General features: G+C 48.2%; 1 protein-coding gene across 3 annotated transcripts in view; it reads left to right on the forward strand.

Moving 5' to 3' along the window:
- Positions 1 to 16715, forward strand: part of LOC146808464 (transient receptor potential cation channel subfamily M member 2-like) — a 1747278-nt gene that overhangs the window by 427710 nt on the left and 1302853 nt on the right. For all 3 annotated transcript variants that reach the window (XM_085623572.1, XM_085623571.1, XM_085623573.1), the window contains exons 3-4: positions 12799 to 12878; positions 15768 to 15927. In XM_085623572.1, the coding sequence (XP_085479698.1) occupies positions 12799 to 12878; positions 15768 to 15927 (240 nt within the window). The remainder of the gene's footprint in view (positions 1 to 12798; positions 12879 to 15767; positions 15928 to 16715) is intronic.

Here is a 16715-nt window from a genome sequence, read left to right on the forward strand (position 1 = left end):
TCATAGGAGCTCTACCTCCCGAAGGAGGGAGTCCTCCTATGACAGGAAATGCAGACTGCACAGATTTGAAGAAGCTAAGCTTAGGCTCAAGAAGGAGCAGCTGGCATTGGTTAGGGAATCCCTGGAGCTTCAGAAAGCTTCAGGAGGAAGCTAGGGGCTAGAGCCCCATGGTGGCAGCAACAGTGTCCCAAGAGGTAGAGTATACTCATGACCATAGGAACCTAAACCAGATTGTCCCTCCCTACCGGAGTGGGGATCACATCCACAAATGGATCACTGCACTTGAGAGGGCCTGTAAGGCACAGAGGGTCCCTCAGGAGCAGTGGGCAGCAATCCTGTGGCTCTCCTTTGCAGACAAAGGTAGAGACAAGCTCCTCACTGTTAGAGAAGAGGATGCTGATAATTACAGTCTTGAAGAGTGCACTGATTGAAGGGTTTGGCCTAACCACTGAACAATACAGGTTAAAGTTCAGGGATACCCACAAGGCACAGAATCAAGACTGGATGGACTTTGTAGATTGTGCTACCAAGACTCTAGAGGGCTGGTTACTTGGCAGTAAGGTGAATGATTTTAGGGGATTGTGTAACCTAATTATGAGGGAGCAGATCCTGAATAATTGTCAAAATCAGCTGTTGCATCAGTATCTGGTGGACTCTCATCTGACATCTCCCCAAGAATTGGGTAAGAAGGCAGACAGTTGGGTCAGAACCAGAGTGAGGCAGAAGGTTCAGAACCAAGGTGGTGACTCCAAGAAGCAAGATTCTAAGAATTCTGATAAGGGTGTTGAGAAGGGTAAAGACCAGAAGACTTCTCATGGGCCCCAAAATCTGCATCTGGTGGGGAGTCCAAATCTAATAAAGGAAAGGACAAAAGAAACCGTGGTGTAATCTGTAAGCAGAATACCCAGTGGACCACTGATTGTACCAAGTCCAAAGACTCAACTCCAGCCACCATTGCCCCTAAGGCAACTGTTCACCCGAGTTCAGCTCCAAGTGGTGGTACACAGAAAAAGGGTGTAGTAGGGCTAACCCCGGGTTCTGAGGTGGACTCTGGAATAGTCAGAGTTCCAACTCAGGCTGTACTGATCTGTGATGGGGGCATGGATATGTCCCCCTTTGTAAGTCCCAGTAATCTGGGCAAATACAGACAGCAGCCTTTAATTAATGGAAAATTGGCTTTGGCATTCAGGGACACAGGAGCAAGTGTCACAATGGTGGCAAAAGATCTTGTGGCTCCTGAGCAGATCATACTTGGTGAAATGTACCAGGTGACCATTGCTAGCAATGTCAAGACTGACCATTCCTTGGCAGTAGTTAATTTCTCCTGAGGAGTAACTGGCCTTAAGAAGGTTGTGGTAAGTGCCGACCTCCCTGTTGAATGCTTGCTAAGCAAAGATTTAGAGACCTCAGCTTGGGCTGAAGTGGAGCTCAGGACTCATGCAGAAATGCTGGGAATCCCTACACATGTTTGCTGTGACCAGGTCACAGGCTAAAATGTCAAACTGAATAGGCCCTGGATCCTGGAAAAATGGACCAGGTGCCTCCCAAGAGAAGGAGCAGTAGGGTTAAGGCAGTGCCTTCCCCCTGACTCAGAATACTGATCAATCTCTAGAGGGAGATGATCTTAGTTCTGAGGAAGGAACTGTCCCAGATGAGCTTGAACCCTTATCAGGTTGAGTTCTTGGGGACAGGGGGCCCTTCCAGGGCAGATCTGAGCCAGGAGCAGCTGAGCTGCCCCTCTATTGAACCTCTCAGACAGCAAGCTCCTGCTGGGAATGCTAGTGGAACCCATAGGATCTACTGGGATGATGGACTCCTTTACTCAGAGTGTAGAGACCCCAAGCCTGGAGTTACCAGGACGTTGGTTATACCTCTGAAGTTTAGGGCTTTCCTATTGACACTAGCCCATGAAATTACCTTAGCAGGTCACCTGGGCCAAAACAAGACTTGGGACAGGCTTACCCCTTACTTTCATTGGCACGACATGTCTGAAGACACCAAGGAGTTTTGTCGCTCTTGTGTCACCTGTCAAGCCAGTGGTAAGGCAGGTGGTACCACAAAGTCCCGCCTGATACCACTCCCTGTTGTGGGGGTTCCCTTTGAGAGGGTTGGGATTGATCTAGTTGGTCCCATGGATCCTCAGCCTCTGGGCACAGATTTATCCTGGTGGTGGTGGACCATGCCATTAGGTACCCAGAAGCCATTCCCCTTAGGATCACCACAGCGCCTGTGGTGACAAGGGCCCTCCTGGGAGTATTTTCCAGAGTGGGTTTCCCTATGGAGGTAGTATCAGACAGATGCAAACTTCATGACTAGTTACATGACTACTATGTGGAAGGAGTGTGGAGTGACTTACAAATTAACCACACGCTGTCACCCACAATGCAATGGTTTAGTTTGGAGATTCAACAAAACCTTCAAGGGCATGATTAAAGGTCTCTTGGAAAAGCTTAGGCGCAAATGGGACATACTTTTGCCCTGCCTTTTATTGGCCTACAGGGGGTTGGTTTCAGCCCTTTTGAACTTGTTTGAACATCCTGTTAGGGGTCCCTTGAGTCTAGTGAAGAAGGGATGGAAGGTACCTCTCAAACCTCCCAAACAGGACATGTACTGGTCTCTGCTCCTGGATGGCAGAGTATATGACAAAGGCAACCAAAAACCTTGAAACTAATCAGGAATTGCAAAAGACCTGGCATAACCAAAAGGCTGGGCTGACTGTTTACCAGCCAGGGCAGGAGGTGTGGGTTTTGGAGCTTGTGGCCCCAGCAGCCCTCCAAGATAAGTGGCGTGGCCCCCATACAATTGTTGAACAGAAGGGAGAGGTTACGTACTTGGTGACCTTGGAACTCCCAGGACCCCCCTGAGGGTACTCCATGTCAACAGACTGAAACCATATGTTGACAGGGCAGACATGGGCTTTTTCATGGCTACCGATGAGGTTAGGAGGAAGAGAGTGACCCACTACCTGACCTGCTCTCACAGAACCCTGATGATGGGTCAGTAGATGGTGTAGCCTTGGCAGGCAGCCTCACTGGCCAACAACAAGCTGATTGCAGATGTAGGACCGGGGGTCACCAGGCCCTATAGGGGTAGCGTGGCGCGAGCAGGTAGGCACCCAAAGGCTTACGTGTAAAGTGACCATACAGCACACACATCCACTGAGACAGGAAACGCACGCAATAATTGACACCACACAGTAGGTTTAATAAAACCAATCAGTTTTATCTAGATCAACCTTAGGATCAAAAGCATTTCATTATGAATAGATTGGCAGTTCATGAATACATCAAAACCTGGCATTGAATCCAAGCGCGACACATGGTGATCCTAGGGAGCGTCCGACACAGCGTTTACACAGAGCGCTGCCCATAGCAATTCAATAGCGCTTCAAAACATGGTAATTAAACATAGCGCTGCACATAGCAGATCAATAGCGCTTCAAATAGAGCATTTTAACATAGCGCTGCACATAGCAGATCACTAACGCTTCAAAACACTGCAATACACTGGAGCCTGGAACATGGCATCACATAGGCACCTGAAACCTGGCTGGTCATTGAAGCGCTACCTTGTAAATCGCTGAAGCGTTAGACATCCTATCCCTGAAGCGCTAAGCAGTCTAGCTCACTGAAGGGCTAATCCTCACACCACTGGAGCACTAGCCAGGGTGGATCCCTGAAGCGCTAAACATCACAACCGCCGCACGCAATCAGAGTAGGGAGTCAGAGCATGGCATCGGAGCCTTGAATTGGCTCCTGGAGTTCTCTTGGAGTTCTGGTAGTCCGAGGTAGGGGGGGGGGGGGGGGAACAGTCCCCTCCTATCTTCCCCCAATAAGCCTCAATAGTGATGGCCGCAGTTGGCCGGTGTTGGGCCCTGTCGGGCAGGCTAGTGTGCCGAATGACATGTCAGGGGATTCCCCCCTGGGGGAGGAGCGTACTCCAGGCTCCTCGGGGGCCTCCCGCCCTCTTCCCCTGGGGGGTTACCTGGTTCTTCGGCCTCAACGAGGCCCTTGCGCAGCTCGTCCTTTGCTCCTCGACCCCTCGCGGGTCACTCCCGAAGGTCCTCGGTTGGGCGGGGGCTCACGCTCCTCAGAGCCCCTCCCACCAGCCGCACGAGTCCCCCGGCGGTGTCCGGGCCGCGTCCCCCTCGACGAAAAGCACAGTGGAGGGGGCGGTGTTTGGCAGTCCGCCCCCGTCAGGTGTCTGGAGTCTTTGGCTTCGGGCCTACGCGGCCTTCGTTAGTCTACGGCGGCCCTCTCCCAGTCACGGCCTGCGTCGAGCGGACGTCTTCGGTCGTGACGGGGCCCCGGTCTTCCCCGCGGGCCCCCGTGGATGTCAGGGGACAATCTACTTGGCCCCGGGCCGCAGCGGTGAGTGCGTTTCAGGTCCCCTCAGCAGAGGGGGGGTGGAAATTAAGGGTTGGCCTGCAGCTTGGGGGGTGGCGATTGGTTTGGCGCCTAGCGCCTCCTTTTTCCCTCAGACGCCCCAGCTCGGGGCAGGCAGGCTGGGAGGCGGCAGGCCACACGCCAGTGGCAGAACAAGCTAGAAAGTGGGCCCAGGTGACGTCGGAGTGCAGGAGTGGCACAGCGCAGGTACCTGGTCGATTCCCCAGCAGTTCTGTGGTAAGGTTCTGTTGTCCTTTTGGCGCCTGTTGGATCTGGCGCCCTTAGCAGTTCGGTTCCTGGGGGGGGAGGGGGAGGGGTGGGTAGGATAAGTTGGTGACTGGAGGGAGGTCTCAGTCAGGCTTGGTAGGTTGTCCCTGGGTTCCCCTCCCGCTGGGCCAGATCAGTGGGCTAGTTCAGGATCCCTCACTCAACTTAAAAGGCAGCACCTAAGCCCTGTCACTTTCAGTGGCATAGGTCCCTGACTAGGCCCTACCGCCTAAAACTCCTGCGTAGGTTCCCCCAGGTCTGCGTCGCCCCAACTGACTAAAAAATGTTCCCTCCTTTCCTTAAGTAGCCCTAGGTCAGGTGACCACCCTCTAAGGCGGCAAAAGTAAACCCTACCCTTCTAGAAGGTTCCAGCAAGTTCCAGGAGCTTCCCCACTCTAACTGTAGGACAAAAAGGCGGGCTGGTGTTGCAACAATGTTATAGGGTCCCAGCCAGCTCCTGGCAACTAGGGTGCTACTAAAAAGGCCACTCCGCAGTAGCAGGGGCCTGTGGCAGCCATCTTGGGGGAAGAGAGCACCTGCACCTTAACACCGATTAACAGTGAAAAGGCGCTCGGAGACCTAAGGCCAACGAAAAAGAGGGTGGAAAAAATGAGGCAAGGGCAAAAATACAAGGAAGACCACCCTAGGGCTGACAGGTCTAACAGTAGACAAGTACTCGATCAGTATAGACGCATGATCTCTCTGACTCCAAGTCAGACTACCTGGTGCACTCATGAGGTGGACACTGGGGACAGTCTGCCTGTTAAAAATAAGATTTACAGGCAGCCTGACCATGTCAAGGACTGTATCAGGACAGAAGTCCAGAAGATGTTTGATTTGGGAGTCATTGAACCCTCAGATAGCCCTTGGGCTAGTCCAGTAGTCTTAGTGCCTAAACCTCACACCCAGGGTGGTAAAAGAAATGAGGTTTTGTGTAGTCTACAGGTGTCTCAATGCAATCACTAGGACTGATGCCCATCCAATACCAAGGACAGATGAGCTTATGGATACTTTGGCCTCAGCCAAGTTTCTGAGAACATTTGACTTGACAGCTGGCTACTGGCAGATCAGACTAGCTGATGATGCAAAGCCCAAGACAGCATTTTCTATCCCTATTGGGCATTACTAATGTGTGGTGATGCCCTTTGGTTTGAAAAATGCACCTCTCACTTTACAAAGGTTGGTGAACAAAGTCCTTACAGGTCTGGAAGCCTTTAGTGCAGCATATCTAGATATTGCTGTCTTTAGCTCCACCTGGGAGGACCACCTGGTCCACCTGCGAAATGTTTTGGAGGCCCTGCAGAAAGCAGGCCTAACTATCAAGGCCACCAAGTGCCAGATAGGGCAGAGTCAGGTTGTGTACCTGGGTCACCTTGTAGGTTAAGGCCAGGTTCAACCACTACAGAGGAAAATCCAGACCATCATGGACTGGGTTGCTCCAACTACCCAGACTCAGGTGAGAGCTTTCTTGGGCCTGACTGCATACTACAGAAGATTTGTCAAGGGGTATGGCTCCATAGTGACCCCCCTGAATGACTTAACTTCAAAGAGAATGACAAAAAAAGTTCAGTGGACAGTTAGCTGTCAAAAGGCATTTGATGACCTGAAGCAGGCCATGTGCACTGCTCCCATTCTGCAGAGTCCAGACTACTCTAAGCAATTCATTGTCCAAACAGATGCATCTGAGTTGGGGTTAGGGGCTGTGTTATCCCAATTGAATGATGGTCGTCAGGACCAGCCAGTGGCTTTTATTAGCAGAAGGCTGACCCCCAGAGAAACGTTGGTCAGCTATTGTGAGGGAGGCCGTTGCTATGGTTTGGGCTCTGAAGAAGTTGAGGCCATCCTTGTTTGGCACTCACTTAATTGTTCAGACAGACCATAAGCCCCTCATATGGCTAAAACAGATGAAGGGTGAAAACCCCAAACTTTTGAGGTGGTCCATTTCCCTACAGGGCATGGACTATACAGTGGAACATAGAACTGGGAGTAACCATGCCAATGCAGATGGACTCTCCAGATATTTCCACTTAGAATATGAAGACTCAACTGGTCAAGGTTAGTTTAATGTCCCGACGTTTGGGGGGGTGTAGGAGAGTAGGATCTGCTTCTTAGTTACCCTCACTTTTTGCTGATGTTTCACTGTTTTTCGACTTAGGCTGGGGTCCTGATTAGTGGGATCCCAGCCAGACTATCTGCTTTCTTTTTAAGTTGATTCCATGTACTTTAGGTACACTCCAGATTGGATGCTGGGGTACCCTTATGAGTCCCTAGTATATGGTACCTTATGTACCAAGGGCATAGGTACCCCGGAGGCCTACCAGGGGCTGCAGCATGTATTATACCACCCCTGGGAAGCCTTCCAAAATGTTACCACAGGTATGCCCTGCAGCCTGGGGAAGGTGGTGTAAGCACCCCTTACTGGGATATAAGTTCACTATATCCACCCCTCTCACTGCACATATAAACCTATCAGTCACCCCTATGGCAGGCCTAACAATCATAAAGGCAAGGTGCTGGGTTTTATGTGAGGGTGCCCCTGCTTGAGCAGAGCCCCTCTGCAGCCATCAAAATCTATTCTCTGGGGTTGTCTGTGATGCAGCTATACCATATACTCTTAAGTACATTATCGTCTTGTGGTAAATGCTAACTTTCGAACGGCTGCATCGAAACATGTCGTGTTTGGTGTCAAACATCTTGGAATCTTACCCCCACACCAGTAACTGGTGTTGGAGGTATGGTTCCACCCAACTAGAGGGAGAAACATGTACACACCGGGCTACCCGGTACCAGCTTAAAGAGCCCTGGCATCACAAAATGGATGCTGCCAGCCATAGACACGAGTCTGCCCTCCTGTTGCTGTACGAAACTAAGGCAGGGGAGGCCTGGACAATAGGTTTCCTGTCACAGGGAGGTGTGACCACCTCCCAGACAGGCGGTAGTGTATTGGGGCTGGGTGAGTGCACTCCAGAAGTGCTTTGAAGTCTGAACCTGGGGAACATTTGGTGTCCCTGTGTCAAGTCCTGGTCAAACCGGTTGCAGGAGCCATTTGCTCTTGCTCTGGCGTGAAACTAGACAAAGGACATGACTGTAGCCACCCCTCTGTCCTAACCCTCCCATAGACGGGTCCCCAGAGTTTGTCCCACCCCTTCCTTGGGTATAAAGTAGGAACCCCCTGTCTACAGGACTTTGGATTTACCTGGACGAAACTCTGATACTGAATCCTGGAACTTCGACGATCTACACGACTATATGACTGAAGAATCTCCCTTGGAGTAAAGGAGTTACTCGTGGGGACCTGGACACCGTGACCACTTGCAGCTGCACACGTTTTCCGGCATTCCCCGAGGCTATGCTTTGGGTTACTTGTAGTCCAGCCCCGAGTAGCGATTCCACTGAAGATCACTGGCCTACACTCTCCGAGTGTTCAGTGGACTGGTTCCAAGTGTTTCCTCTTGAGGTCCCTTTGCGATCCCTTGTCCGTCGTCTTGTGGGTCCTCCAGAAGGGTACTTGAACTTTCAGCAGGCTTTCCTGATTGCTCCAGAGGTGACCTGACTCTCCATCGCTTGTGGAGTCCCCTGGACATTGCTGGTCAACACCGAAACCTTTGTTCTCTCACCGCGTGGGTTGTAGTTGCCAAGGCTTTTTGGTTCCAATCCAAGAACTGACACGCCAGCTTTCAACAGCCTTTGTGGGACAGCTCGCCTTCGAATCCTGGTCATCGTCGACGTCTCCTGGTCCTCGTGGCAGCGGAGTCAAGCTTCACCTCTCATCACCTGAAGCATCCGACTTCGGCGGGCATTCGCCTATCGTGCCCCTGGTCACTGGCTAGTGACCCAGACTCTGTCCCCTCTACTTTCAGGTTCTACACATCTTCAATCAAGGCTTGGATCACACCGGACACTTTTCTTCTCCACGGCAGCAGCACTTTGAAGCAGATTGCCATTGAAAGCGACAACGATTCCCAACACCCATGCACCAGGCTTCCCTGGGTAAGGAAACTCGAGTACTCTGGTGCTCCCGTGGGTGTTGGCCCTAGAACCCCTTAAGTCTAAAGGGGTTTGCTTAAAGTCCTCTTCGAAGTGTCCTTAAACTCAAATTTTCCAACCGCGACTTTCGTATAGCATTGTACAGGGCTTGCGCCTGTGTTCCCACACTGCACGAGTCCCCCGTGGGTCTCCTGTGTCACTACCTTGGTTGGTTTCGTGGGGTCCCAGTAATTCTACGTGCTCTAGGCACTGTATCTTGTCAAGTCGTGGTTCTTATACAACTTTCTTAGAATATGATTCGATCCCCCCCGGGGCCTCCTGTATATTGTGCTAATTTACTGTGATATTTTGATTGTAACGTATTTGCTTTGACCTCTGATCTCATTAAGAGACTAGTAGGTAGTGTTTAGAAATAATATTTTATATATATGCCTTGTGTGGTTCTCCTTTCATTTTATCATTCAAGAGATTATAGACTGGTAAAACAAGCTGCTTTACATTCCTTCAAGACTTAGCCTGAAGGCTGCTCTCCATAGCTACCACTAGGATAGCTTTCAATAAAGGATAAACCTATCAACAAAAGGGTTGTTTGGACTGGTGCAAGGCGCCCACTATAACTAGTGGACACCATATGCCAGGCAAACTTCTCACACAAGAGCGAACAACATACAGATGCAGCATGGGCAGAAGCAACTCAGGCTTCTATCAAAACAGGTACGGCAAGGGAAGCGGGAGACGTCTGATAAGTGCAGCCCAGTTTCAAATCCCATAGACAAGCTCTGCGCCAACTAATTTTCTCTTGGAAGCTACAGATTTTTTCCTTTAAAAGATTGAACTTCTACCTTATGCCACTTGACCATGCAGGACATTCACTGATTTTATTTGTTTCCATCACTGCTTCATGCAAGATCAGAATCACTCGAACTGCTTTTTTTCAAATACAAATTCACACCATCTGAAGAACTCTACAGTCTATTTTTGTCTCCACCTGTTCCATTCATCTATTTCTGCATTTAACTTCTTTGCTATTTTTTCAAAATGTTAAATTGTTATAACAATAACAACAAAATTCCAGACAATAGATTAACAAGTTACCTTCAGTAACGCCTTATCTGGTAGGGACTTTATCAAGCTGCATATTCACTACCTTACCTTAGCACAGTCTTCAGGTGTCAGTCTGGATGCAGAATTATTTTTTCAGCAGTTCTCTATCACCGGAAGGTGGTGTTGAGCTGAGCGTGGCATGGTAGGCAGCAGAAGTGACGTTCACGGTGCCTGTATAGGCGCCACCCCATGGCGCTGACCTCAGTTTCCGTATGTCAAAGCGCGGTCCTGAAGGATCTCTTAGATGAGACATGTACAGTGCGGGGAGTGGGGAGGGCCAGTAAGGAATTTGTGGCTAGATAAATTCTCTACCAGGAAAGGCGTTACCGAAGGTCAGTGACTTGTTCATCTGATAGGCAGTGATGAAACCTCAGCATCCTGTAGTGGCTAAATCATGCTCTAATATGATTTTGACTAAAGTTAGATGGCCATATTGAATCAAGGGGTCTCATGCAGGTACCTAATAACACAAAAAAGCCTCTCAATATTAAAGTATTGTCCAACAAAATGTTTCCCCTCTAGTGAAAGGATTTTCAGAGTCCCAGAGAAATATACAATTTACCTTTATTGCCCCCTCTACACCACCACCACTGAAACATCTGGCACATTTGTAGGGCATCCTCTGGTGGAGCTGTAGGGCAGTTGGTCCACCTGGCCTTAATCAAGCACAACCCTGCCGAAGCCGTCTTAGTGGATGTGATGAAGTTCAGATTACAACAAGTAATTAATCATGTGATCCTTTGTATTAAAACATTTAAAAATCAATCTTAATCTGCTGATGCGATTCTAAAGTCAGCCTTAGAAAAAGTCAAAGTTGTTGGCAGAAGCATCTGGCCGAATAGTTTAAAAATGTCTTAAAATACAGAAGGAAAAAATGCTAATCTTGTTTTAATATGCCATGCAATTCAACATTTATGTAATTATTATAGAGAGCATTGGGGGTTTTCAGTGATACTCAAAACATGAGTGCAAGGAGGCCACTGGAGCACCTTCCCTAGGTCTCACAGTGAACTGCTATGTCTGTGTGAGACCTCAAGCATCAGTGCTTTGGAAACCTTAATCCAAGAAGTAGTAAGGGGATAGTGGACTTGGCTCATCCCTCTTCAGCCATTGGCTTCCATGGGTTGGTCATGGTTTACTTGCTTGGATGATTTGCCACTGCATCAACACATTGCCTTTCGATGATGTTTACGTAATCCCATTTGTGTTCCCTTTGGGTTTCGGCGATGTGCTCCAACTGTACTTTTGTCAGATTGCAGAAGCGACATGACACATGTATTGTAATTCAGGGTCAATGTGTGTATTTTGATGGATTTACTTTACTGGAGATGACATTTTCACATCTGATTTATATCTTTTTGGCCCAGGAGGTGCATCCTGTGTCTTTACTATAAGCTAAATCCTGAATGATGAAACACCATATGTGTTGCTTTGCTGTCATGATGGCATGTTCTTGGACTTGACTCCATTTTATAACTCTTTTTTGACGATCAATTGTAACTTCTAACAGTCTGTTGAACAAAGGTCCCTACTTCCAGCTACTGTATTGGCGTAGCCCAAGAGGTTGCTTCTTTAAGGTATTTTCTTAACCACACACAGAGTTGTCCACTTTAACCAAAGACTTCCCTGAACACAGAGACAGACCTGTTGATTTGCTAATGCTTGTTTTGAGATTGAAATTAAACACCTTTCAAGTATTCTAATTAGGACTGTATGTTAGTGATGCATGACTCACAGATGGCAAGACCCTCAGAGGGACACAAAGGGCATAGTTACAAGCCCCTATCGCCACAGGAACGTCACTTTTAAAGACGTTCCTGTGGCGATACGGGCTTCGCCTTATTTACAAGGCAGAGTTAAACCACTTAATGTGGCTGACCACCACCATGTAAATAAGGGACCCTTACACGCTATACTTAGCGCGAAGTGGGAGGACAGAGTGTCGCGTTGCGTATTCCACCGCACCACCTATTGATTTTAACTCTACCCCATATTTACAAGGGTGGCGTAGATATGGGACGGCACCAAAATTAAGACCAGGGAAAACATGGTCTTAAACAGGCGAAACAAAGAGAAATGGTTTATTTCTCCTCGTTTTTGCGGTTTTCATGTGTGCTGAGTTGTGCAGCACACATAAACAGCAAAAAGCCATTGATTGTTTATGTGCAGGAAGATGTCCCTTCTTGTACATAAACAAGCATTAAAAAAATTACGAGCTGCAACTTCTATGTGTGCTGCACAAAGCAGCACACATAGAAGGTACAAAATGCCATTTCAGATTGTTTATGCGCAGGAAGGGGCCCTTTCCTGCACATGAACAATCAATCCCCTCAAGGCAGGCACCCTTGCATTAGTGCAGGGGTGCCTGCGTTGTCGCTGGGCAGCTAAATTAGCGTAAGCACAGAGGGAAATGCAAGGCTGCACCGCATTCTTTTAAATACAGTGCAGCCCAGTGTTTCAGAAGTGGCAGAACACAGTTAAATCTACAATGCTAACACCGCGCTCTGCCCCTTCTATCAGAAATATGCCCCAAAGTGTGCTAGCTTTTTCGTGGATAGTATGCTGTGCTACTTAAGGGATTATTCAAAAATGGAATTATGTGGAGGCCTACTACCCACCACATCGGAACAGATAAGCCACCACACAATCATACAAAATGTAAATTGGGCAAATTGTGAGGCTGGTGTCCATTGGAGCAATGATACCTGCAGTGAAAACTTAATCAGATGCATTTAAATAAATGTAATTGCTTTATCTTTATTAGCTGAACATAATGATATGTAGATTTATAAGACGTCATTGCCAGGCACATTTTAAAAGTTTAACTCTTTCAGGAAATGCACTTAGTTTTTGATAACACAGTGCCAGGAGCTGAACCTACCATGCCCCTGTGGGTCTGTTGGGTTCAGTGCCTGGTGTGAGCTGAACTCTCCCATCTGGCCTCAGGAGGTGTTTACGAGAGGGCAGCTCTCCGTTTACACACCAGCAGCCAGCAGATGGGCAAAGCATCCTTTTGTTCAAGACTGGACTGATCTCTTCCTTTTCTCTTCTGCAGACTGAGATGTGGTTCACAGAGAACATTAAAAAGAAGGAATGCGGGCACTTCTTCAGCAGATCTGACCCTTCTGATGACAGGTAAGGCCATGGCCGGCTGGACTGTACCAAACCTCTGGTGTTTCATCATTCAGGCACTAGCTTAGAAAGTGATAATGACCTGTAGTAGAGAGGCCAGAGACGAGGTGTAACTAACGCCTGACTACATCCGGCTATTCCAGGGGTCTCCAAACTGTTTCCTGCCGAACTGTGCTTGCGTCAAATGTCTAAGCTGCCCCTACTCCATATACATCGTAGAGTCACTATTGTCAGTTGTAGTGTCGGAGTCTCTAATAATGCACTCTGCGCACGTGACCACTGGTTACTCACCGAACTCTGTGCTGATTGGTTGAGCCTGGACTCTTAATTGTGCAAACCCGGAGCACCCGTCCCAGGCGAGTGTCCCTGTAACTCACAACACTGCAGTTACATCGGGCAATAAGCATGTCCAAGACCTAAATTTGGGGTAAAAGGCCGCTTCATAGGACAGGTAGGCAATACAATATATATTTGCATACAGATCATAATATAAACATATTCCAAACTAACACACCCCGCCCCTAAGCAATATCCCCGTACAACTATTACCCCACCTTGTTCGGCCTAATCCTCCTCCCCAAACCCCTAACTCTCTCCTGCCTAACTCTTGCCTCCAACTTATCTCCCTTGCTTCCCTCTGTCCAAAGCTATTTCTAATTCCCCCAACCCTTCCTGCCTGTCTTGATCTCCTCCAACTCTGCCACCTGTACAAGCAACAACTCCCAAAGAAAGGTTATTGAGCAACAACTCGCATGAGGAAAACTTTTTTTTTGTTGTTTTTTTAATATAAAAAATCCAGGGTGGGTGGGCCAAAATTCGCTACACTTCCTCACCAGGCTCAAGCGAAGTGCGCCACATAGAACGTTCATAACAGAGGCTCGCGCCACAAGAAACCCACCAATCACATTGCCTAGCAGTCCACGGACCATACTATGTGCTCAAAGCTACCCGGGGGTGCACACTCTGCGAGTGCCACCCCCAGGAGCCCCCATAATGTGGCTGAACGTGCATTTCTTTGACGCTCCAAGGCTGCGACTGAAAAACAGATGTGACTCTATGAACGATCCGGCGTTGTGGACACACAGGTGTGGAATTGTGGGCTTGCGCTGTGAAGGCGGATCCTGATTGGAGGCTACACCTTCTTCTATCGTGCCCTGATGAGGCCTTGTGTGGGCGAAACGCACAGGCTGTGTTTTTATCTGGGACGAAAAGCACGAGTAAAAAGAATGCATAGAAGCAGGGGATTGACTTGTCTCGTTATATAATGGTGTATATTGCATAAGTTTCTTCGAAGACCTGATTGGTTGCCTCTCAGATATGTGTAAATTATTCTAATGTTCACCAATTGGCGGTAGGGGTGGGCAGCCTTCTTCTGTTGGGTGGTCACTTCAGGCGGTGCAGCTCTGGCTTCTCGAACAGATGCTCATGTTCAGGACTGCTAGACATTTCACTCTCCTAGCCCAATGTGGTGGCCACCAGGAGAACCTGAGCCTGCCTGTTCTTGATCTTCTTCAGAACTGGTCATCACTCAGGCCGCATTCCACTCCATCGTTCTTTAGCTCACCTCGCCACCTCCGTTTGGACCAGTCCTATGCAAATCAGTCTTGACCCTGCTCCAATATGACCAGTCCAGCCCAAACGGCCAGGCCAGGTCCTCCCTGATCCGGAACACAAGCAACACCAGACTTGCTTCACCCTGATCAGGAGTGGCACAGAAGGGAAAAGAAATGTTGTAGCAGAAATACAGAAAAACAAACGCACTTTTCCTTCCAGTATCACCAGCAATGCAGTAAGCATAATTATTCAGAGTACTCAAAGTATTGAAGTCATGTACATACACAAGTTAAATAAAGAACTGTGGCACATGGGCACGAGATGTGATAGACGAGATAAAGTCACCAAACCAAGCCTACAGAGCAGCAAACACGGAGGTTTGAAATGGTGGAGGAAGCTGTTCTTGACTTCCCATTGGTCACTCTGGTAATGTGACTTAAGGTTTAATACTACTAACCCTCGGGGGTACTGTGGATTGATAAATTCTTTTACTACTTTAAGGCTGCTCAGTGAAGAAAGGACACACATCACCCTCACCACTTTGGTGCGGACACATAGTCAGGTACACAATACAATACTGAGTTGTGTAGCCCTGACAGCTGAATCTCCACAGGCTTTTGGCCCATAGATGCAGGATAGCTGTGAAAGTGGAGGGATTTGAGGCACATCTGCTGGCTACTGGCAGGTAGTCTGAAGCTGTGGCAGAAATGCTTCCCGAATATTAAATAGAATTATTGCATAACCTTGTCCCATGTCTTATTGTTTTACAGCTCGTACTACCTTTCACAATACATTTACGTTAGGACACAAGTCACTAAATAGATTGTATAATCTTCTAAATCATAGATACATTCATGGTAATCCCGCCGTTAAAATACACAAAGTAACTGACAATGATATTAGAAAATGAATTGCTCACGGGACACTCCGGAGGGAGGGTCCGCTCACCTGCTGCCCAGCCCCCACTGGGAGAGGAAGCCCCCTCCTCTGAGGCCACCAAGGGTTAGATCCTGCCTCCTCTTGCTGGGCTCTGCACTGTTGATGTAAGGACCTGTCCTCTGCTCATCTAATGTAGCCTGTTGACACTTGGTGGTCTATGTACCATTTTGTTAAAATAGGTTTCCCAGGAGAACCAAAAGCTGTTTTTTATTCCCTTTTGTATATTTGCTCCTGTAGTATACACTGGCATTGATGCCATGTCTAGTTGTCTGAAAACAACTCCCTCTTTATGAAATGCTGTCTTTTGTGTCCATGGACCTGTGGTCTTTCCCTGACTGCTCAAGTCCACCTTTCACGGTCCTGTACACCCCCACACACTTCCTGCTCTGTTTCCCTCAGGGAGGAGGTGTGCTGCTGTGGAAATGCCAAGAGGCAGCACAAGCATGAGAACACCAGACACACTGAACCAGAATGGATCCCGAAGAAGCACATTGAAGAGATGCCAACCGATGCCTTTGGGGACCTCAAATTCAAAGGTCCTGAAATCAAGAAAGCAAAGGTGAGTGATGGAGAAGGGGGCACAGCGTGTCACTGACAGGGCCAGCTCTAGCTCGAGGCAGCACTGTACAGCAGGCACGAGGCAAATAAGAATTAGGGGCACCAGATTAATCTCAAACTGCAAAGATTCCCCCCATGCTTGAAATGAGGAAGGATGGTCCCAACTGTTAAAACACAATAATGAAGAAGAAAGAAAGAGGCCTGTGAAGCATATGCAACGCCAGGCAAATGTGGCCTCTATTCAAATTACAAGGACATCCTCTGTGATCTTAGAAGCCAGAGACCAACAGGTACTGAGGGAATAACCTTGAGTATGAAGTGACTGGATGAACAGTCATTATGTGCTTGAACCATCATCATCATCAAACTTTATTTCGGCCTGTATGGCCATAAAAGCACACATAAAAGCACTATACATTACAATTAACTCCTAAAAAGTAACCATGGCTCTGTATGGGGGACCAGATTGCACATTACTGATATAGAATTCTAATCGTATTTACATAGCGAGATCATCTCTCCCACTCACTAGCCTCACCGTGCCACAGACTAACCCATGAGTATATGAGCCATTAAATAAGTGTGCAACATACGGGTAACATAAGGCCTTAACATTAGTCAGGTGGTAGGGTTCAATAATGCATGGCCAGTGAGGTGGCTTGTACATAGAGCCATCTTCACCCAAATATGAAATTCAGTAAAGTGCTCGTTCAATACTTTGGGCAACATGATGGCCTTTGCATTGTTTAGAAGTGTCAGTAAAGTGAACCCAGAGCTAATAACTGAGCA

The sequence above is a fragment of the Triturus cristatus genome, chromosome 8 (assembly GCF_964204655.1).
Source record: "Triturus cristatus chromosome 8, aTriCri1.1, whole genome shotgun sequence".
Classification (NCBI taxonomy): Eukaryota; Metazoa; Chordata; class Amphibia; order Caudata; family Salamandridae; genus Triturus; species Triturus cristatus.